At 37.6% G+C, this 23,102-nt stretch overlaps 1 protein-coding gene across 1 annotated transcript in view; it reads left to right on the top strand.

Moving 5' to 3' along the window:
• The window catches only part of bmpr2b (bone morphogenetic protein receptor, type II b (serine/threonine kinase)), an 89,754-nt gene that overhangs the window by 62,661 nt on the left and 3,991 nt on the right, over positions 1-23,102 (top strand). Inside the window, exons 4-12 of the mRNA XM_067443545.1 lie at positions 5,258-5,368; positions 5,467-5,558; positions 5,695-5,925; positions 12,904-13,018; positions 16,843-17,003; positions 17,153-17,300; positions 18,990-19,126; positions 20,373-20,545; positions 20,916-22,228. Of these exons, the coding sequence (XP_067299646.1) occupies positions 5,258-5,368; positions 5,467-5,558; positions 5,695-5,925; positions 12,904-13,018; positions 16,843-17,003; positions 17,153-17,300; positions 18,990-19,126; positions 20,373-20,545; positions 20,916-22,228 (2,481 nt within the window). The remainder of the gene's footprint in view (positions 1-5,257; positions 5,369-5,466; positions 5,559-5,694; positions 5,926-12,903; positions 13,019-16,842; positions 17,004-17,152; positions 17,301-18,989; positions 19,127-20,372; positions 20,546-20,915; positions 22,229-23,102) is intronic.

Below are 23,102 nucleotides of genomic sequence, written 5' to 3'. Positions count from 1 at the left end.
CTCACCTTTTCCAAACCTGTATGACTTTAACTCATCTTCGAAATGCAAATGAAGACACTTTTAGTGTTTTTTCATGATTTGTGTGCATTAATTGAAAGTCAGTGCAAACCAAAAATATGATGCTTTAAAAAAATTATAAAAACAACGTAAAAGTAATCTACACTGTAAAAAATCTATGTTCAATAAGTTAAGACAACATGTGTTTTTACACTGTTTTAACTCATCAAAAGTTAAGAAATGTTTAACTATTTTTTCATATGTTATACAAGATACAAATCATTTTTTAGAGTCAGTTTAGCATAATTCAAATTGAAATAACTTAAACATCCAAGTTGATTGTACTTAAAAATGTCAGGCTGTAACACTTTTTACAGTGTATATGAAGCAAGCGGTTTAATCCAAGTGTTCTGAAGAGACTTGATCAAAAACAGCTCATCAGAATGGTGTGTTGATTTTGTGTGCGTGCGTGCGTGTTCAGCAGAAGAACAAAAAAGCCATAAAGGTTTAAAATGACATAAGTAAACGATGAATTCCTTTGAAATCACCATGACGAGCACAGCTTTTCTGTCTGTTGTTTCCTATTAAAACATAAAGGTGAGACAATAGAGCTTGAGAGGTTATGAGTCTGACCCAAAAGCCTCTAGTTATATCACAGCCATACGTAGGGGGAGGGGCATTCTCACCCTAGAGAGCATTTGATTGGACAAAATTTAGTTGTAGTGCAGGATGAGTCATCAGTATTTTGGTCTGTTCTCCCTTTCTGGTATTAGCGGATTGCCAATGTCACGTGATTTGAGCAGTTTGGCAGTTTGACACGCGATCCAAATCATGAATCAATCCGCTGATTCATAACCGCTTGAATCTTTATTTGAGGATTGAAAACAAACAGGGAAGAGAAGACAATGCTGAATAAAGTCGTAGTTTTTGTGATTTTTTTTGACCAAAATGTATTTTCGATGCTTCAAGAGATTAAACTAACTGATGTCACAGATGGACTACTGTGATGATGTTTTTATTCCCTTTCTGGACATGGACAGTATAGTGTGTATACACTTGCATACGCTCTCAGGACTAAATATAAAATATCTTAAACTGTGTTCTGAAGATGAACGGAGGTCTTACGAGTGAGGAACGACATTAGCGTGAGTCATTAATGACATCAATTTAATTTTTGGGTGAACTAACCCTTTAAGTGTTGTCAATGGCTTCAAAGTTAATAGACATGGACTAAAAACCACTAATTGTAATTTCGTACGGTGTAGTGGTAAGATTGTTTTTCCTGTGTGTGTGCTTTTAACCTTTAATAACTTTAAAAGCATATCTTAGTGCTGTCTCTTTGATCCAATAAAGCGCTGACACAAATAGAAAAGAGGACGTGAGGAAATTTAGGAAAGTGAGACTTTATTACAGGAAGGTTGTGAGTGACTGCACACTGTTGCCAGGCATCATGAGTGGGAGTCTGTGAAATCACAGAAGAGTTCTGGTTACCCAGGGAAACTGTCCTGATGATCGGTCTCAAAGAATGTGAAGGACAGAAGATCAGATCCATGCGTGATGCGAGGACAAACACGAGGCTACAGAGAGAAACAAACTCTTTAAATCTATCACATCATGGGTCCCCATGAAGGTCTTCTGTTCTTTGCGAAGAAAGTGTCCAAACTGTATATGTATATCAATGACAAATAATTTGGTCACCATCACACTGACCATAAAACTATTTTGTGATGTGGCACGATCACAGCCAATCAGAAGAATTGTGATGTTTAATATACTTAATGCACTGATTTCACTGTTGCCGTAGATACTCAGAAATACTCTGCAAATGGGTAGGTGACAAATAAGCAGTAAAAAAGAAATAAAGGTCAAACACCACTTTTGAAAAATAAATGCATATTATTATGCAGTGTGACGTATGATGTTTTTGTGAGAATATAAGGGGTCACTAACTTTGTCAAATTTTTCAGTTTTTTTGAAGATTTTTACTCAAATGTGTCCTATGGTGTGACATACTGTAGCAACAATTAAGACTATAGGGGTGTCGCACCAAAGGACAATAAAATGTAACATTTTTATAGTGGTTCCAAAAAAAGTTAATATATGAACAATTCTGACTTACTGAGTTACATCACCTTGAATGGGGTCCTTCAAGTAATTAAACTTGTCAGTGGAATTGCCCGATTTAAAATGGTGTCACACTGGAGGACATGGTTTTCAGGGACAAAATGTATCAAGTTCCTACGCTTTTAGAAATGTATGGATGAAAAAAATCAAGTTAAATTATGCCTGAGGTACTTTTTCATTTCTAAAAAATATTTTGAGATTTGTCTCCGAATTTTAAATATAAAGACAAAGCAGGTTTTATATCAACAGGTCCATGTAAGACAAAGAAATGTTAATTATTTACTGCATTTATAAAAATTATGACAATACAAATTATATACATTTTTATCTTGTGTGACTGAAAATCCCATGTCACGTCAACAACCCAATGGAATTTCTATTACATTTAATGGAAATTCAAATAATATAATGGTATAATCCTTAAATTTCTATGATTCCAGAATGTGTGTGTGTGTGTGTGTGTGTGTGTGTGTGTGTGTGTGTGTGTGTGTGTGTGTGTGTATATATATATACAGCAATATTAAACAGTATTATTATCAATTATTAATAATGGTTCTTATTATCAATTTGGGAAAAAAGCTGCTTACTTTTTTTCAGAATTCTTTAAATACTAAGTTTAAAAGCATTTATTTAAAATATAAATCTTTTGAAACATAAATGTCTTTACTGTCAATTTAGATCAACTTAATGCATCTTTATGGAATAAAAGTATTAATTAAAAAAAAAAGTTTCACTAAGTATCACACTACCATTCACACTATTTCCTAAAAAAATATTAAGCAGCAGAACTGTTTTCAACATTGATAATAATAAGAAGAAATGTTTCTTGAGCAGCAAATCAGCACATTAGAATGATTTCTGAAGTATCATGTGGTTGAAGACTGGAGTAATGGTGCTGAAAATTCCCATCACAGGAATAAAATACATTTAAAATAGATTCAAATAGAAAACGGTTTTATTAAATTGAAATAACATTTCTGAACATTACCGTTTTCACTGTATTTGTGTTGGTGAACTGTGTATTTTTTCTGATGAGCATAAAATACTTCTTTCAAAAACATTAAGAAATCTTCATTATTTAAAATTATGACCGGTAGTATATGAAGATATGGAGACGTGAGAAAGGAAGGAGAGCTCTCATAATGGATGGAGGGCTTGATGGAGACATACAGGAAGTGCAACAGGATTGTTGGTGTAGTCTGGAAGAGGGAGGGACACTCAGACATTCTGCCTCCAAACTAAATGCTGGCGGCTCCAAGACATGTAAACAGTGTCTATGTATATATGAGAATGAGAGAGCTGTTTTTTTACGTCGATACCTATAAATGCCTGTGTTTTATCCTCGGAGCGTTAAACGAGCGTGGTTGTATATGAGTGTGTGTGTGAAAGATCATTTTCCAGAAACGAACACCAGCTTGCAGACTGACGCACTGCTGTGGTTTTAAATCTCATATTTATTGATCCGTCTTGAGAAACCCAAACCTTTCTGAGCCGTGCTATTCTAGCTGCTGCAGTGGACTTGGGAGGGTCCAGCTCAAAAATATAGACAAAAGTGTGCATTTGCATGTATATTGCATCCCATACATCCATATTCGTTGCGTTAAAGATAAACACAGCTAAAATCCACATTTCCTGCTGTATTCTGCATGCATCAATCCCTCAAATGTATTAAAGCATGTAAGCAGGCGCAACATTTTAAGCTCATTTTAATCTGAAGTTCCATTTGATCTTCAACTCACAGCATTTTTGTTATCGTAGCTGGTTTGAAGAGGTTTGTCTTGCCATTTTAAGTGTTTGTTCTCTTTCTTTCGGCTTGAAACTAAAGTCCATAGCTGTGGTTTTATCATTCCCACTCATCTTTCTTTCTCTTTAGCTCTTTTTGTGTGAGAGAGGCTCTCTTGCCTTGAAGCTCTCACTCTTGTATGCAAGGACATGTCTGTGTCTGAAGCGAAGTGAGAAAAAGGAGAAAGTGAAAAGAATCAAAAGCTAAAGAAAGCTAGCGTTGGGTTTAATTGGATTTTGGGAGGCAGGAGTCTGTATGGCTCACGTACATGACAGACCAGAACATTTTCAGACTTCTCATTTCCAACTGTGAATTATTGTTAAAAAAATAAAAAAAAAAGGTTCAGAGACAGAAGTTCAAATTTCCCTTGGTGGGTGGACTGTTAGTGTTAAACAAAAACTTTGTGTGTTCAAGATTGACCAAATCGAGAGCAGATCTTCATGCAGTTACTGCATATTGTTTGGATGGATTGAAGGAACGTTTTGGATTCAATACATGTTAAATATGAGTTTTTCAACTGGGATAAATGTTCATATACACACTAGAAAGTATGGTCACTTGACCAAAGTATACACTAGCCTTCAAATGTTTGGGTAAATAATTAAATTAAATAATAGTAATTAAAAAAAAGAGTATTCTTGTGAACTTTCTATTTAACAAAGAATCCTGAAAATATGTATCACAGTTTCCAAATAAATATTTTCAACTTTGATAATCATGAGAAATGTTTTTGAGCAGCAAATCAGCATATTGGAATGATTTCTGAAGGATAATGTGACACTGAAGACTGGAGTAATGATGCTGAAAATTCAGCTTTGCATCACTGGAATATATTACATTTTAAATATGATAAAATTGTTATTTTAAATTGTAATAGATTTTCACAATCTTACTGTTTTCAATGTACTTTTGATCAAATAAATGCAGCTTTGGTGAGCTGAAGAGACTTTTTGCAAAACCATTAAAAACCTTACCAACCCCAAACTATTGAACAATAGTGCATATGTGAATAGTGTAATATAGTTGCTTATTACCCTTCTCAGTGCAAAATTATTTACAGTTCAAAGAACATATTTGCTTTAAAGTATTCATTTCTGCCTCATTCGTAAAACCTCTGGAATGTCATTCCCCATAGAGTTCAATTATATATGCATTAATGAACAGTATATAATTTTGGTTCATTTAAAAAAAAAAAAATTCTGGGTTAAATTGACAGTATTCATGTTTTTTAGCATGTGTATAATGTTTTCAACATTCCATATCAAATTCAGGTGTTTCAGACACAAAGACCCTAAATATGAGCGTAGCAGAATGCTTACTCTCTCCATTCTGGTCTCTTCTCTCTTCCTTCAGAAGATCCGCAGCCTTTACACAGAGATGAGGCCATCTTCATCGCCCTCGCGACTGTCTCCATAGTAGCGGTCCTGATTGTGGCGCTGTTCTTCGGCTATCGCATGATGATCGGTGAGATTCAGTACTCTGTGTCATGATTGGCTGTTTGTACATGAAGGTCACGTAATAATGTTAGCGTGTTGTGATTGTTGATACTGTGTTTGTTACAGGCGAGTGTAAACAGGGCCTGCACAATATGGACATGATCGAGGCCGCACCATCAGAACCGTCTCTGGATTTAGACAGTTTAAAGCTCCTCGAAGTGAGTTTAGCTCTTCTAGCTGCCATCAAATATGTGCAGAAATGATAACATTTGGATTTTGAATTGTATTCTAAGCCATCTGTATTTATCATGTAACATCTGCTAGAATTCACACCGGAATATTTTTTTCTTGCAGTTGATTGGTCGAGGGCGCTATGGTTCTGTCTATAAAGGATCGCTCGATGAACGCCCGGTTGCTGTAAAAGTTTTTACCTATGCCAATCGGCAAAACTTTGTGAATGAGCGCTCCATCTACCGAATCCCTCTTCTGGAGCATGAGAACATTGCTCGTTTTATCGTTGGCGATGAGCGTCTCACGGCAGATGGGCGGATGGAGTACCTGCTGGTCATGGAGTACTACCCTCATGTAAGTATTGATCTAGTACAAGCCCTCATTCTCATCCTTAAAGTTGTATGTGACACGGCTCTGGGGCCTGGCTGCTCTGCTTGGTGTAGTTTTCCACATTTTACCTTCATCTGTCCTTTATTCCTCATCTCCTTGTTTCACTGGTCTCTCCTGACTATTTCGGTCAAAGTCGGGAGTGGAATCGAATGTCCTGCCGCTATCTGGCTAGATATTTATATCCTTGATTCAGATGGATTTCCAGCAGGCAGCATGAGATCGGCTTTGTGTTTTACCTGTCCCTGTGCCGTTCTCTCTCTCTCTCTCTCTCTCTCTCTCTCTCTCTCTCTCTCTCTCTCTCTCTCTCTCTCTCTCTCTCTCTCTCTCTCTCTCTCTCTCTCTCGCTCTCGCGCTGTCTTGCTCCATTTTAGTCAGATAAAGGTGTTTTATATCCCAAACTAAACAGTTGTGCCATTTTTGTGTGCTGTATTTTAGCACAAATTTCTCAGTTTTATTCTCTGTTCTCACTTTAAATGAATTGTCTTTAATAACTGTACTAACATTTAAATGAATAATTTCATACAATGCACTTATTGTGTACATACTTCTTTAATTACACTATTTGACCCTTCCCATTACCTTTTAACCCACCCTTAAACCACCAAATCTGTCCCTAAGTGATTTGCAGTGAAACATGAACACCTAACAATTCATTTTTTGATGAAAGTACATAGTCATTAAAGACAACCAATATAAAGACCTTCAATCCAGTACTAAACACGTTAAGTGTGCTGCAAGGATGACATATTTCTGGCGAACAATCCAGAAGTTAGCATCCTTTAAAAAAAATGTATTGCCTTTGGATTATTGTTGAAAATAAGCTCTGTACCAATCACCAGAAGTAAAAAGTTAATGTTAGGCTATAAACACACTACACTTGGTCACATGACTTTACCGTAATCATTAAAGCTGCGTTCACACTAACCACAAAGCGTAGCAACAAAGTGACACAATCCCATTCAGTTCAATGAAGCTGGCGACAGGAGTGACAGGAGTGACAGGATGTAGGCGTGTCCAGTGAGACAACAAAGTTGAGATATGCTTTTCTTTATGCAAATGTAGAGCGACTTTCGTAAGCGAAAACCGTGGTACTCCCTGCAGACTCTGAACCTGAAGGGTTTCGTGAATCACGATAGAATGGCACTTGCCCTGCAGATGAACATCCGCAACGACAAAAAGCATGTGTTGTTTCTTGTAAATATCATCTTTAATATTAAGCATTTTATGTACTGATTCCATTTATATTTATGCCTGGTTTCACAGACAAGGCTTAAAGGGATAGTTTACCCAAAAATAAAAATGTGATGTTTATCTGATGCTTATTATTATACCCCCAGGAGATCCAAGATGTAGGTGTGTTTTTTTATTCAGTAGAACACAAATGAAGATTTTTAAATCCAACCGTTGCACTGGTCCAGTCATATGATGCATGTCAATGGGGTGTAATTCTATGAGAGTAAAAAAAAAAATAAGGAAAACAACTTCAAATTAAACCCTGTCTAATAAGACACAAAACAGAATCGTTTGCGAGAGTATAAGTATAAACAAAAGTGTGTAGACTAATTTTCTGTTTAATGTCTGCAACAACCTCTGTATTCCCTTTGAGCCACTTGTTAGCAACCTCCATTTTCAAGACGTAAAATCTTAAAACAAAAACACAAGTAGGGTATTACTGATATATTTTATATTGTTAACCACAGAACATTAAAGGGTTAGTTCACCCAAAAATTAAAATTATTTCATTAATTACTCACCCTCATGCCGTTGGACACCCGTAAGACCTTCGTTCATCTTTGGAACACAAATTTAGATATTTTTGTTGAAAGCTGATGGCTGAGAAAGGCTTCAGAAAGGCCTCCATTGGCATTCAGTACATTCACACTCACAAGACCCATAAAGGCACTAAAGACTTCGATACAAAGTCCATCTCACTACAGTGGCTGTACAATAATGTTACAATTATGCAACGAAAATAGTTATTGTGCGCACAAAAATCAAAATAACGACTTTATCCACCAAGTTATTGACGTGAATTTGACGCATGCACGAGAATATGACGCAGCTCCGCCGTTCAGATACATGACCCAGAAGAGGAGGAGTGCCACTGTCGCGTGAGTTCACGTCAATGATCTACACAGAAGACAATAACTTGGCGGATGACAAGATCATGCAGAAGAGTGTTATAACTCGGTATATTAGCATTCAAGTGCACGCTCAGCTTCTTAAATAGTCGATATAGGTGTCTGGATTGCACAGTCACAGTCCTGGTAAAGTGTGTCAGATTGCAGGAGTCTGGCTGCAAAAACCTCACTCTCAAATCCAGCCTGCAAGAAGGGGAATTACAGATTTTGAATTTCCACTCCGCACAAATTCTTTGGGCATGTTTGTGCTGTTATCCGATTTGCATAATCCCTTTAATCAGGTGCTAAAACAATGCAGAGGCACATGCCAATACACAGCACTATCAACAACAGGTGCAATTCATTCTCAGTCATTCCTCTCTCTGTTTTCAGAACTCTCCAAGCCCAGATTCTGTGCGTTGTGTTTTCCTGTACATTCCTGTCTGACATGTTATAACTCGCAGGTTTGTCTGTGAGTGTGACTGTTCTACCCGCCTGGGCCTTTTGAATGGCAGTGAGGAATGAGACACACCTTTATTGTGTCTGGCTTCAGACAGACAACCCTCTTTGAGACAGTGCTGTGTTTTCTCTTGCCCTGTTTCCCTTCTGATGTATGAATTATATAATGAACTCGTAGCCTAGAGCCAAAGTACAGGAAAAACCCTTGTAGGTGAATGTTCACTTCATATTTAGACATGAATTGAAGGTCCCCTTTAGGCTGAACTCTTTAGGTTAATCTTGATATGCTGTACCTTTTGATATCTACAACTGTAAAACAAATGATTATATATGGGTTATTTCATACTCAATATTTTTTTATTAAAAAATAATTATATACACAGTGACATATTAACTGGATAGAAAAAAGCGTAAGTTAGCCACTGTTTAATAAGTAATTGAGATTTACATGAAAGGGTCAACTTGAAGTTAATTCTTAAAGGTGCGGTAAGTGGTATTTCAACAAAAGTGGTTTTGTCCACCATCATAAAGTAATGATGTGTAGGACATCAAAACGGCCAGCAGCGGTACTGCTTGTGTGTATTTGACAGTATTAGCGCAGTAAGACTACTTAGTCCAGTAATCACGTGTCTGACAGGCGCGCCCGCTCAGCGCATGTAAAACGTGAATGAAATGTTTAACCAGCAAGGCTAAACACCCCCTAACTTTAGTGCATATATTTGGATATTTGCTCATATCAGCACATCTCTTCATTAGAGAAACAGGCACACTCAAACAGAGCTGAAATAAATTAACATAAATATTTCAAACGAAGAGAAATATAAACAATTAATTAAATGCAAAACTGGAAAAAACACAATTCAAAAGCGCGTATTGAACCATTCAATATTGTTATATTGAGTATTGTGGCATTCCTACTCCTAATTTATGTTTGTTTCCTCTTTTCGTGATCGATATCCCTCTAATCTTGTCAGAATTGTAATATGTTTGTTAGTTGGACTGTTGTGCTCGTGATCGAGTTGTTCATAAGAACTGTTTGTGTTATTGGGATGGAAGGGAGGGATGATTTTTTTCATTGAGTTTGACCTGGATTACCATAGTAACACACAGATTCCGCCATAGTCGTTGCATGGGATACATATGTGTGGGGCAGAGCTAACAAAATAGGGGCGTGTTTGTTTGGGTGGTTTGAAATATCAACATCAGTTACCAGAAAGCACTTACCCCACCTTTAACCACTTTTTTACATTTTATAGAGTAAGACAAACCAACGAATAATTCACAGAACCAACCCATTGTTAATACTTGTGCAATAATGATTATGCACTTGTTTTTTTTTTACCAAAATGATGTCACTTCCTGTAGGATATTATTTAAAACTGGCTTTAGTTAGGCTGTCCAGACTAGTGCGTTTTCGTTTTAACACAGCGTTTTAAAATCAAAACAAGCATACAAGCATTTTAAAAACTATCCCCATCCACACTACACAACTAAAAATGCATGTCACATGACCATTCATACATACTGGGGATGCGCATAGAAGGCAACTGTAGACTAGTATTATAAAATGCACAGTTTAACTGCACAATGGCTGCTGAAAAGGACAATTCAGTCAGCAGAGCTTGCAGTTTCATCTCCATGTTATTGTTTACACGGTCGTCAAGGCTGGTCTGTTAAAAAGCCGTTGAGAGAGGCGGCTCTGGTCTGTTATTGTCATTTTCCGGCTGCATAAAAGTCATATGATAGGGGCTTGACAAATCAGGGAAGCATACGCAATGATCCAGAAGAGCCAATCAGGGCGCGAATGTGGCCGGCCACGCATTCGTTTTCAGAAGTCTCTGTTTTGGTCCATCTACACTTAAACTCAACCCTGCAGCATTTCTAAAAGTCACCGCTTTCGAGGGTCAGAAACTCTAGAGTAGTATGGACGCCAGCCTTAACCGTAGCAGAAGTTAAGCGTTTTAAAACTAAAACGCACTAGTATAAACAACAGGGCCTTAGTTTAGTTAAATGGATATTACAAAATAACTTGTGTTGTGTTGTCCAAATTCTACATTCCTTGGCAGCCCAAAATGCATTGTGAGAAAATCTATAATAGAGAGAAATGTCAGATAAAATTGTTCAGAATTATGAATAGAAAAGTTCAGAAGAGGATCATAGTGTTGTCTTTTGCTTAGCAATATAATAAGGTCTTCAATGAAATCAGTTCTAAGTCAAGTCTTCTATGAACTTCACAAGGATCCATTTTTGCAGTTTTGTGTTTCACACATGGCTGAAAAGACCTCCGAATCATCACTAAAGGCAAGGGGTTCCATGTCAGTTAGGATGCTGCCTCAGAAGACATCTGCTTATATATACAGTAGACAGAAAAGCAGCTACCTAGGTTTTGGAGCAAGGCCTGTGTCTGTATCAGTCAATGTTCTGTCTGTCACACATCGTTAGAAAGAAGGAATGCCAGGGCCAGTGTCCGGGGGAAAACATAATTTTTCCCTGTCGCTATGGTAACACAGAGACTCAGGCTGGGCTTAAGGGAAAGTGATTGGCTTTTATGGCTCTGATGTACACTTACAGCAAGATAATCATTCCACTACCCAGAGCGCCCTGCAGTCTTTTTGTTTTCAATTGTATCCCTCCATCCTAGATGATGGGTCAAAAATCTCTTGATCGGTGTTCTGTTATCGGTATCATTCAGCTCAGTTTAATACAGAGGCAGTTTGTGATGTAAACTAAATACAATACAATATAAATAAAATCAACAACAAAAAATGAAATAACATTTAAGGTTATTTAATAATATGCATACAATATTACTTATATTGTAACCATATTACCTTATGGTATATGCTAATCTTTTTAACATTTGTTTTGAGTTTTATTATTGTATTATGTTACAATATTATGTTACCTTGTATGTTAGTATTAATAATAATAAAAAAAGTTTATTGTGTGTATATATGTATATATGTATATATGTATATATGTATATATATATATATATATGTATATATATATATATATATATATATATATATATATATATATATATATATATATATATATATATATATATATATATATATATATATATATATATATATATATATATATATATATATATATATATATATATATATATATATATATATATATATATATATATATATATATATATATATATACACACACACAATAAACTTTTTTTATTATTATTAATACTAACATACAAGGTAACATATATATATATATATATATATATATATATATATATATATATATATATATATATATATATATATATATATATATATATATATATATATATATATATATATATATATATATATATATATATATATATATATAGGAACCATATTATATTAACTTTTTTTATCAATAGAATTTACATGTAAATATTTGCTTTGTATAGAGTCGTTTGTCATGTTTGAATTAATTTAATTTAATACATTTGGATTATATTTGATTAATTAATGGGACCTGGGACTGGTTGCCATGCTCAACCAAATGCAACACTGACCTTAGGTGACATGAAAATATAATGGTACACCCAGCATGCCATAGTGTAACTATTTGCCCCACCATTAATTTGTTCTCATTTTCACAGTTACTGATATTTCTACAACATGCATAATTGCATCGCTACAGCAGCTCTTGTTGTACTGTGCGTTTAAATTATGTTGATCTAATCAAATCTAATGTACAGTGTTATTTGTAGGTTAGTTTGAGAGAAAAAAATCTCTGTTATGCACTGTTCTGTTTGTTGACTAGTTTTAATTGCATTGCCTGAAAACCCCAGGGACAGTAATTAGTTGTAGGCGGCTTTACATTACAACTTTGTTGAAGCCTGAATTCATTATTCAAGAGCTTCATAAGCTTTATATCTGCTCCACAGAGATTTGAAATGCTGATGTAAAAGCAATGCTGAGTTTGGCGGAATAAAAACAACACTGATGTGGACAGATTGTTGTTGTAGAGCAGTATTAAAAGCACAGTTCTTATTTTCTGCAAGAGCTCTTCTTGCAATTACCATCATGCCCATGTTCTTTTACAACCCTTTTAGTGGTGTATTTCAGCAGTTACAGGTTGTGTGTGTTTGTGTGTTTGTGTGTGTGTGTGTGTGTGTGTGTGTGTGTGTGTGTGTGTGTGTGTGTGTGTGTGTGTGTGTGTGTGTGTGTGTGTGTGTGTGTGTGTGTGTGTGTGTGTGTGTGTGTGTGTGTGTGTGTGTGTGTGTGTGTGTGTGTGTGTGTGTGTGTGTGTGTGTGTGTGTGTGTGTGTGTGTGTGTGTGTGTGTATGTGTGTGTGTGTGTGTGCACTAGTTTAACTGTATGGTATATGTTTTTTGTAGGGCTCTCTGTGTCGGTACCTGAGTCTACACACGTTGGACTGGGTTAGCTGCTGTCGTCTGGCACATTCGCTCACGAGAGGACTGGCCTACCTGCACACTGAGCTTTTGAGAGGAGGTGAGGGTCACCTCTACATTTGTGCACACACCCTTCACTCAAGTTCTTTCTTCATTTTCCACCACCTCCAGGGGCTGCCTCCTTGTCATTTCTGACTTTCTGTCAGTGACTTTTCTGTCACTGTCTAAAAGCTGCTATGTGACAAGGTGTACATAAAAAAACATACAAAAAAAAAAAACGTTTAAGGGCAACAAAGTGGATTCAGGCAATTGAGACACATTGTTATATTACACTGAGAACTACGCCCACTGGAAGGAAGCATAATGAAATCAGAGTTATATTAAAAAAATCCTGGTTAATACAAGCTTTATAATAGCAGTAATTGTTGCTCTGTTTTTGAAGTCCATAAAAATGCATCTGTCCATCAAATAGCATGCTCCACAAGGAGTCCTGACATTTTTTCAAAAAATATAAAGGAGCACAACACTGGTTTTACACATTAATTATAATAAGAAATGTTTCTTGATCATCAAATCAGCACATTAGAATGATTTCTGAAGGATTATGTGACACTGAAGACTGGAGTTATAATGCAGAGAATTCAGGTTTGACGTCACAGGATACATTTAAAAAATAGAATTTTATTTTAAACAGTAAAAATAAAAAATGTTTTAATGTATTTTTGATTAAATAAATGTACACTGTATGATAATAAGAGACTTCTTAGTCTGAGAGAAACTCTTACCCACTCTAAACTTTTAAACAGTACTGTATATACTCAAGATATCAATCTAACAATATTACAATTCCATTCATTTTCACTAGTGGAGGAGAAATTATGCATCAAAATAAAATATAATAATATAAAGTTGGTTTAGGCTAAGAATTAATGTCTCATTCACCGCAGGTGTGATGGGCATATCATTTTGTAAAGTCTCATGGGAGAAATATATCATCTTGCAAAACGAACATTTGAACATGAATCATCTGACCACTAGAAGACTTCGAAGAAGATCATAAATTCATTGCTATTCAAAATCTGCAATTCAACAGAGTTTGATTGGCATATAATTTAGCAGAAGTCTTGTGGGAGATATAAATCATAACATGACCTGGAGGCGCAGATGTGTTCATATAATATATGACAAGCATTTTAATAAAGACATGTAGAAGAAAAATTGAGGTTGAATACAGTCTTGGGCAAGGTGAATGTTCTGTTGTTCTTGTTTTCTGTATGTGCTGATGTTTTAAACTAGCCTGACAAGCCATCACACTATTGGCCGTGCTCAATGCGAAGGGGCGGGAAAAACAGTTGTCTTTCAAAGTCCCTCTGCACACAATAGAATAACGCTACAACCAACCAGAGCAACGGAGAAGGTGAAGCAGAGCGGATTAAACTTTTACCATATCTGGTCGGCAAAAGTCCGAACACATCTTCCTTTTTAAGAATGACTTCAGTGCAATTCTTTGATCTTTTCTAAAAGAAAAGCTTAACTCCAAGTCTTCCAGAGTCGCGGCCAAAGCCGATTCAAAAGACGGCTGTTCGTTAGCCTCTTTGTTTTCAAGTAGCATTTGGAACCATCACAACTCTGCCGTCATTACGTTAAGCCCGCCCACCGACTCTATACACGATGTGATTGGCCTGACTACAGTTTGGTTTTTAAGCCAATGGAGAGTTACTAGACGCCCTGGCAGCAAATTAGATTTGTTGCCACTAGAGAACATCTATATTTTGAGGCTATATTTAAACTACTCTTTCGTCAATAAATGGTTCTTGATAAGTGGTTCCCCGGCCAGGGACAGTCAGATCAACAGAGGGTTATTAACAGAACAGTTATTCTAAGTTTATCTCTAAACTGTATTGTACTTTGTCTACTTCAACAGCATCATGGTAAAAATGTAACACTATGGCCACAGCCTTTTTACCTGTACATGAGGCCTTTTGCATCGAGCGAAACTGACAGAACGCCAGTTTCCTCGATTTAAACACTGTGTTTGTAGTCATCTTTTTTTAAACAACAAATGTTTTAGAATTTCTGTTGCGACCATTATGACTAAAAGTTTGATAAGACGTATTTAATACTAAAGCGAGATGGTATTTGTCTCTGGTAAGTATATCTATAGCCGAATGGTGGAAGTAGCCTTGGATTACTTGGAAGTCCAGTGCATTATGGGTGTTGAAGTTTTCCTACCTATTTGGCAAAAGAGAAGATAACAACCGTTTTCTCTAGTTAGCAGATTGTTTTTACCCTTTTTTCGCTTTTTGCAGACAAGTTTTTTTGAAAGCCTATTTTGCCAGTAGGGAAGTACCCCTTTAATGCTTTCAGCTGCCTTATGCTCATGTCCATAGCCTAGCAGGAATGTGTGTCTAACCACATGGGTTAAAAAAAGCTGTGTGAATCCACCCAAAGACCAGTGGACTGCGTCAAATAGAAGCTGCCTTCTCTAATCTGCACATCTGGGTCAGACGGAAGGTTTTCTGTAACGTGAATCAGACACTATTTATTTTTTATGACGCTTCTTTGTGTTCAACAGAATGACGCTGTGTAGTTCATAATGTTAAATGCGTACACACTGGAGCATCACAGTAGGAAGCGTGTAAAACATAAAGAATTTGATGAAGATGGACAGTTTGATGTATGCCAGTTACCCGAGACATTTGCCCTTTCAAATGAAAGAGAGGCTTGGGGTTTTCGCTTCAGCATAATAACTATATGCTCAAAATTCTAATGGAATTGTTGCCTCTTCCAATGGTCCTTAAGGCAAGACAGCACAGGTGAATGGGGTAAAGAAATGGACTAATAGATCTCAATACTTTCCCCATTACATTAAGGCAGTTATAAGCCTAAAAACACTGGTTTTGACTGTATGTCTTGCTTTAAAGGGCCAGCAAACGGTGCAAAAGAGATAACGCTTTGCTTATTTGTGCGTCACGCTCCTCATATTTCTCTGGGAGTTGGATCGTCGCCAGAGATCTACAGACAGTCTGCGACTCATCAGATCTCAAGTTCATTTCCCTCTCTGTCTCTGGCCCTGCCCTCATTCCGAACTGATCTCAGAGCAGCCGTCCACCAGCTTCCTGCGCTTGTCGTCATTACGATCTGATCTTGGTACAGCCATGGTTCAGATTGCTCTGCCGCTGCCCTCATTACTTGCTGAACTTTAGAGCCAGACAGCCAGCATGTGGAGGATGGGGGAGGACTAGGAGAGATGGCATTCATTCTGAAACTCACATCATGTGCTTCTCTAAGCGCCCTCTGCTGGTTCTGTTGTGCAAGCAGTTTGTAAAGACTCCCCTCATAAATGTATGGGTTTCTTTTGACCCTGTGGACTCCCTTAAAACAGTGATTTATTTAATTTGTCTAACAATGTCCAATAGTGGACACTACCGTTCAAAAGTTTGGAGGGTATTTTTTTTTTTTTTTTTTTGAAAGATGTCTCTCCAAGGCTTCATTATTTTAGTTTAAATTATTTAGTTTAGTTAAAATAAATGTTTTTTATTTGAATATATTTTTAAATGTAATTTATTCCTGTGATGGCGAAGCTGAATTTTCAGCATCATTACTCCAGTCTTCAGTGTCACATGATCCTTCAGAAACATTTATGCCTGCTCAAGAAACATCTTTTTTTTTTTTTTTATCTAGAAATCTCTTAATACAGTTTACTGTCACTTTTGACCAATTTAATGCATCCTTGCTTAATACATATATTAATTTCTTTAAAAAATCATATACTCCCACACTAGCGCATAAAGAGGTGACGGCTATCAGGGATTATTGTTTTACTTTCACTTCATTAGAGGTGTGGGCGCCTTGATTCTATGAAACAACTGTGTGAAACCACAATTCCTAAAAACTTGTTTTAACATGAATATCCCTTCACAGATATATATAAACCTGCCGTATCACACCGGGATCTAAACAGCCGTAATGTTCTGGTGAAGAACGATGGCACGAGTGTGATCAGCGATTTTGGTCTGTCCATGAAACTGACAGGAAATCGCCTCGTACGGCCTGGTGAAGAGGAAAACGCCGCCATCAGTGAGGTCAGCACAAGTACTCACTTAACTGGAACATTATAACAACCTGAAGCTGCTGAAATTTAGGCCATGTTGAATGAAGTGTCCAGAACTGCTGATCCAGCCCTACCATAAGAGCACCTTTCCCCTCACACCTGCACTGTTTTGCTGTCTAGGTGGGCACAATCCGCTACATGGCGCCGGAAGTGCTGGAGGGAGCGGTGAACCTCAGGGATTGCGAGTCGGCTTTGAAACAGGTGGACATGTATGCCATTGGCCTCATCTACTGGGAGACCTTCATGAGATGCACTGACCTTTTTCCAGGTTAGGACTGTAACTGCACATACAACAGCAAGCATGTAGATACAGTACACTACTAACTAATCAGAACTAACTGCAGCATGTAATGTTAGCTAGTTTCAGTAGTATTAAAATTGTTCATGTAGACTGCAAATTCATTGTCTTAATCACAATTTTTGTCTTGTAAGTAAGATACTTACTGTATAAAAGTTTCCTACAAAAGTTTCCATTTTAGAAATGCAACAAACATGACCCAAAAAGATGAGAAAACTATGGAAGCCCGTTTCCACCACAGTTGAATAAAAAATGTTTTTTAGGTCATAATAGTGAGAATAAAATCTCTTAAATTTGACATAGTATATCATAATAATGACAAACCAATCATTATAATGAGTAATGTTATAATATTGAGGAGAAAATACTGTAATAATGAGAAACTTTCTAATAAGAATGACTTATTTTCTCATAATAATGTGAAATCTTCTCATAATAATAATGTATTATCTCATAATAATAAGAATAAAGATTCACATTATGATGTCATTATAGTGAGAGTTTCTCATTTTTACGGAAAAAAAAATTGTGAGAAGTTTCTCAATTACGATAGTGTCTCAGTATCTTATAATATTGAGATACTTTATCGTAATAATAAGAAGCTTTATCGTTGTTGACATAACAACGATAATATTGAGAAACTTTATCGTAATTATAAGTAATTATGATAAAGTAATGGCAAAAAATATACTCATTATGACACATACTAAGTCATTATTATTAGAAACTGTCTCATTGTTATGACTTAAAGAATAATATTTTTTACTCAACTGTGGTGGAAACGTGCTTCCATAGAAAATATAGATGAAGTCTGTCTGTTATCATTTAAATGAACTCAAATAAATGTAATCTTACCACGCTATTTTATCTTTAGAATTCTAGATCTAACTATCCATGGAGAAAATAAATACCGGTTAATTTCCATTAGTTCTTTGTCTAGTCAAATTTTGCACCGCAAATATCAATGACAGCTTCAAATTGTCAACGCTAATGTCTCTGCTATAAGCAGGATAATCCACAGCTAAGTGAGCATTAAATGAGTGTAATGCATGACAAGAAGGCAAAGAAACACCCAACATGATGTGCCTCCACCCTATTATTACATAAAATACGTAATGTATAACCTTTTGTAGCACAAAATGATAGCAGTCCTCACAACGAGAGTTATGGATTATGCATAACAATGCTCACAGCAGGACGTCCGACTTCAATTGTCTTTGTTTTTTATTGGAAGGGGATTTGCTACAACAGCCGTGCTTTGATGATGGTAGCGGCGGTACTTTAGGGTTTGGGATGAATTTAGATCTAACTTCTCTAAAAGAGTTTAACAGCATACTAAAATCCTTGCAAAGAAGATGTTTCTTAGTTCACTCGCTATAAAAAATATTGACTATAGTAATCGACTGGTTGGTGGACATCATGTTTACTATCCTCGGTATGAGCTTTAACCATTAAACATTATACCACTCTTTACATGTTTAACTGCTAGGCTACACCATTTGGATGTACCAAAGATGTATCCTGCTCATTATGTTAATGGTTATGAGTGTGCCTCATCTCATAAGATAATTTTTGTTGTAATTCTAGGGAGTGTAAGCATGAGGAGGTCTCTTGACTGACTTTACTTTCCTTTATTTGTTTGTTTGTTTGTTTTTTAAGGGGAGGCAGTGCCAGAATACCAGATGGCCTTCCAGGCCGAGGCGGGGAACCACCCCTCCTTTGAGGACATGCAGGTGTTGGTGTCCAGAGAGAAACAGAGGCCGAAGTTCCCAGAAGCCTGGAAGGAGAACAGCCTGGTGAGCCACTGAGATGATCTCATTCTGTTCATGTCACAGGAAGTGGTCAGATTATTACTGCAACTTCAGCTGAATATATTTCCCAGCCCTATATTCACTTCAGTTGACGCAGTTCCTAAATTTTGTTGTGTTAAAAGTCAAATCGCATGATAGTGGAACAGCGTAGAGCACAATGAAAAGAGCCAGTTATTGGTGGCTGGAGCTGGCCTTACTGGCTGACCAAGTTGTTCACCATTAAAGTTTGCCTGGTTAACAGTCATAGGCTAAGTTAGTTATTTTGCTGAAGCTGGTCATCCAAGGATGTTTACTCATCCTCAAGTTGTTCCAAACCTGTATGAGTTTCTTTCTTCTGCTGAACACAAAAGATGAGATTTTGAAGAATGTCAGTTAAAAAATAGTTGATGGGCCCCATTGGGTATCACCTGTTTGGTTTACCCATATTCTTCAAAATATCTTTTGTGTTCAGTGGAAGAAAATGTACATAGGTTTTTTGAACAACTTGAGAGTGAGTGAATTATTTTTTAGTGAAAAGGCTTAAATGAGTTAACTATCCTGTTAGAGAAACCAGCACATCAGCAACACAGAAAACATTAGCACACATTGCTGATCTTTGTTACTCTTCTTATACTTAATTGATTCCTATTAATTGTTGCTTGATTAAATTAATTATGCACTGAAAAGCATTTTTTTACTAAAACAGAAAATAAAGTTTTGGTAATTAAATATGGGTAACTGGGTAATTGAAACCTTTGTGCTGTTCTGGGTGTCATGATCACAGGTGATAAATGAAAGCAGTTGTCGTAATAAAGTTTGTATGGCAAGCTGCCTCTCAATATATTATACATTAATGACATGACACTCTAGCATAATTTTTAGTCACGATAAAGTGCATCCACTCTGCTGACATGTTTACCTGTTACCTTACCCAGCTTGTGTGCATGAAATAGACGCCGACACAGTCAAAACGTGTGCGCCATCTGATAAGTGCTGTTTCGGTCAATGATTTCATCCCTCAGAATTAAATTTCTGCCCATAGACTTTCATTTAAAGGCTGTAACTAGTGACCTGAATATAGAGACTTGAGCCAGTAGGCAAACAATATAGCAAAGCACAGAACTAACGCAACTCAGAACACCTTAACAAGGTAACCACCTAACAAGGTTGCCACAAAAAAAAGTAACGGCAATTGCCCAAAACTACCATAGTGTCAGCAAGTCATCCACTCATTGACTCTCTTCTTTCCCAGGCTGTGCGTTCTCTGAAGGAGACTATGGAGGATTGCTGGGATCAGGACGCAGAGGCTCGCCTGACAGCCCAGTGTGCAGAGGAGCGTATGGCAGAACTGCTGCTTATCTGGGAAAGGAACAAACCTGTCAGCCCCACCATCAATCCCATGAGCACAGCGCTGCAGAACGAGAGGTCTGACCACACCTCACAGCTCCTGAACGGCTCATCAATAAATATATTTTGTGTCAGAATCTTAAAGCAAATCTTTTTGTAAGGTGGGGCTGCATAAATAATCAAAATACAAACCAAAAGTGCAACATGGCTTAGTGTGAGCTGCGAGCAGCGAGCTGCGAGCAACTCATGATCTGGTGTTTTCAGTGTCTCTTTCAGTTTGCAGTAAATGCTATTAAACCGGCTATTGTCAATTAAAGGACTTTTAGTATCACCCTGTTGGGTTTTATTTTGCACTAATGACCTGTGCATTATCCTCTTCTTGCAGCACCTTTAAGTATATGAACCATCTGTTCTCCTTTTTGATTTGGTTCTCTATCTGTTTTTGTAGGAATCTCACCCACAGTCGCAGGGCTCCCAAAATGGGCTCTTATCCAGATTACTCTTCATCCTCTTACATCGAGGATCATGAGGGCATGGTGAAGAACCTCCCAGGTGACGTCTCCACGTCTGGCACTTCCTCCGTGGGTGGCATGGCTGTGAGCGGCATTAGCAGTGGCGTGACAGGGACGGGAGAGAAGAACAGAAACTCCATCAACTATGAGAGACAACAGGCTCAGGCGCAAGCTCGGCTGCCCAGCCCAGAGACCAGCGGCACGAGCCTGTCTGCCACGACCACTACGACGGGCCACACGCCAAGCACCATCATGACCACCATCTCTGAATCAGGCCACTCGGAGGATACAGGAGCTGGGGGAAGTGTACCAGTGTGCTTGCAGCTCACAGAAGAAGACCTGGAGACCACTAAACTGGACCCCAAAGAGGTGGACAAGAACCTGAAAGAAAGCTCTGATGAGAACCTGATGGAGCATTCGCAGAAGCAGTTCAGCGCTCCCGACCCGCTCAGCTCGGGCAGCTCCAGCCTCTTGTACCCGCTGATCAAACTCGCTGCTGAAGTGACCGGAGGGTCCGGGGCCAGTGTCCAGGCCGATTTCGGGGTGGGCAGCAGTGGAGTGGGCGACGCTCCTGCAGCCATGTTTCCACTCCCCAAACAGCAGAATCTCCCCAAGCGGCCCACCAGCCTGCCCCTCAACACCAAAAATCCTAGCAGAGAGTCCTCTTCTTCACGCTTAAAGTTCGGCAAGCACAAGTCCAACCTGAAGCAGGTGGAGACGGGCGTAGCCAAGATGAACACTGTAGTGGCCGTCGAGCCACACTTGGCCACCGTCACTAACAATGGTCCCGGTGTCCGTAGCGGCGTGGGAGTAGTCGTTGTTAACGGATATGGTGGGGGCAATGGCGCCGGTACCTCTGATGCGTTTGGAAACACAAACCCAGCTGGGCCACAGGGCGAAGGTAGTGCCTCTCTGCTCCAGAGCCAGCTAAGTGGAGAAGACAGCCGTCTCAACATCAACTCCAGCCCTGACGAACACGAGCCCTTGCTGAGGAGAGAGCAGCCAGCCGCACGTGATCATTCCAGCCGCACCAACTCAAATAACAACAACAGCAACATCCACACGACTGCCTTTGCCACAGTTCATATGTTGGATCCTGCAGATGCCCAGATGGAGACTTTAACCTGCCCTCTGGGGGCACCAGACGGAAGGGCTGATGGGGTTCCACTGAGACAGCCTAAACCCAGGAGACCTGAGCGGCCAAACTCCCTGGACCTATCAGCCACTTCCCAGGATTCATCTCTCTTGGGTAAGACTTGTTTAAGTTTGGCCATGGTTTGGGAATGTCTCCTACCTAGACTATATATATATATATATATATATATATATATGTGTATATATATATATACACACTAAATAATACTTTCATTCAGCAAACATAAAATTGATATAAAGTGACAGTCAGGACATTTATAATGTTACAAAAGTTTGCTATTCCAAAATGCTGTTTCTATTCATCATGTTTTGTTTTTGGAGTCTCCTATTCAACAGGGCTGCATTTATTAAAGCAAACTTACAGTAAAAACAATATTATTAAACACTATTTTAATTCCTATTTTAATATATTTTCAAATGTAATTTATGCCTGTGTTAGCAAAGCTGAATTTTCAGCATCATTACTCCAGTCTTCAGTGTCACATGATCCTTCAGAAATCATTCCAATATGCTGATTTCCTGCTCAAGGAGGATTTTTTATTATTGACAATGTTGAAAACAGTTGAATAGAAAGTACAAAATAACAGCCTTTTTTTTAAATAGAAATCTTTTGTTACAATATAAATGTATTTACTGTGACTTTTAATGTGTATTTGCTAATTAGAAGTATTACTAACCGTACTAACTCATACTAACCCCAATTTTACATATTAATTGCTTAGCACATAAAAAAGGGAATACATTTCCTAATAGTGCCCTTGTGTTCCTTTCTAAATAAACATGTCTTTTAATGTCTTTCAAAAAGAAAAACAATCTTACTGACCCCAAACGTTTGAACGGTAGTATATATTCGCACTTCAGTGGCAATCTATGCATTTATGTAATCCTCTGGCTCATGTAGATTAAAAAAATTTTTCATTGTCATATCAAGGAATACAAAATATCATATTAGGGAAAGCTGTATTTCC

The sequence above is a fragment of the Pseudorasbora parva genome, chromosome 5 (assembly GCF_024679245.1).
Source record: "Pseudorasbora parva isolate DD20220531a chromosome 5, ASM2467924v1, whole genome shotgun sequence".
In the NCBI taxonomy this organism is placed as follows: Eukaryota; Metazoa; Chordata; class Actinopteri; order Cypriniformes; family Gobionidae; genus Pseudorasbora; species Pseudorasbora parva.
The sequence above is the reverse complement of the archived record's forward strand: the minus strand, read 5'-3'. Positions and strand labels throughout refer to the sequence as shown.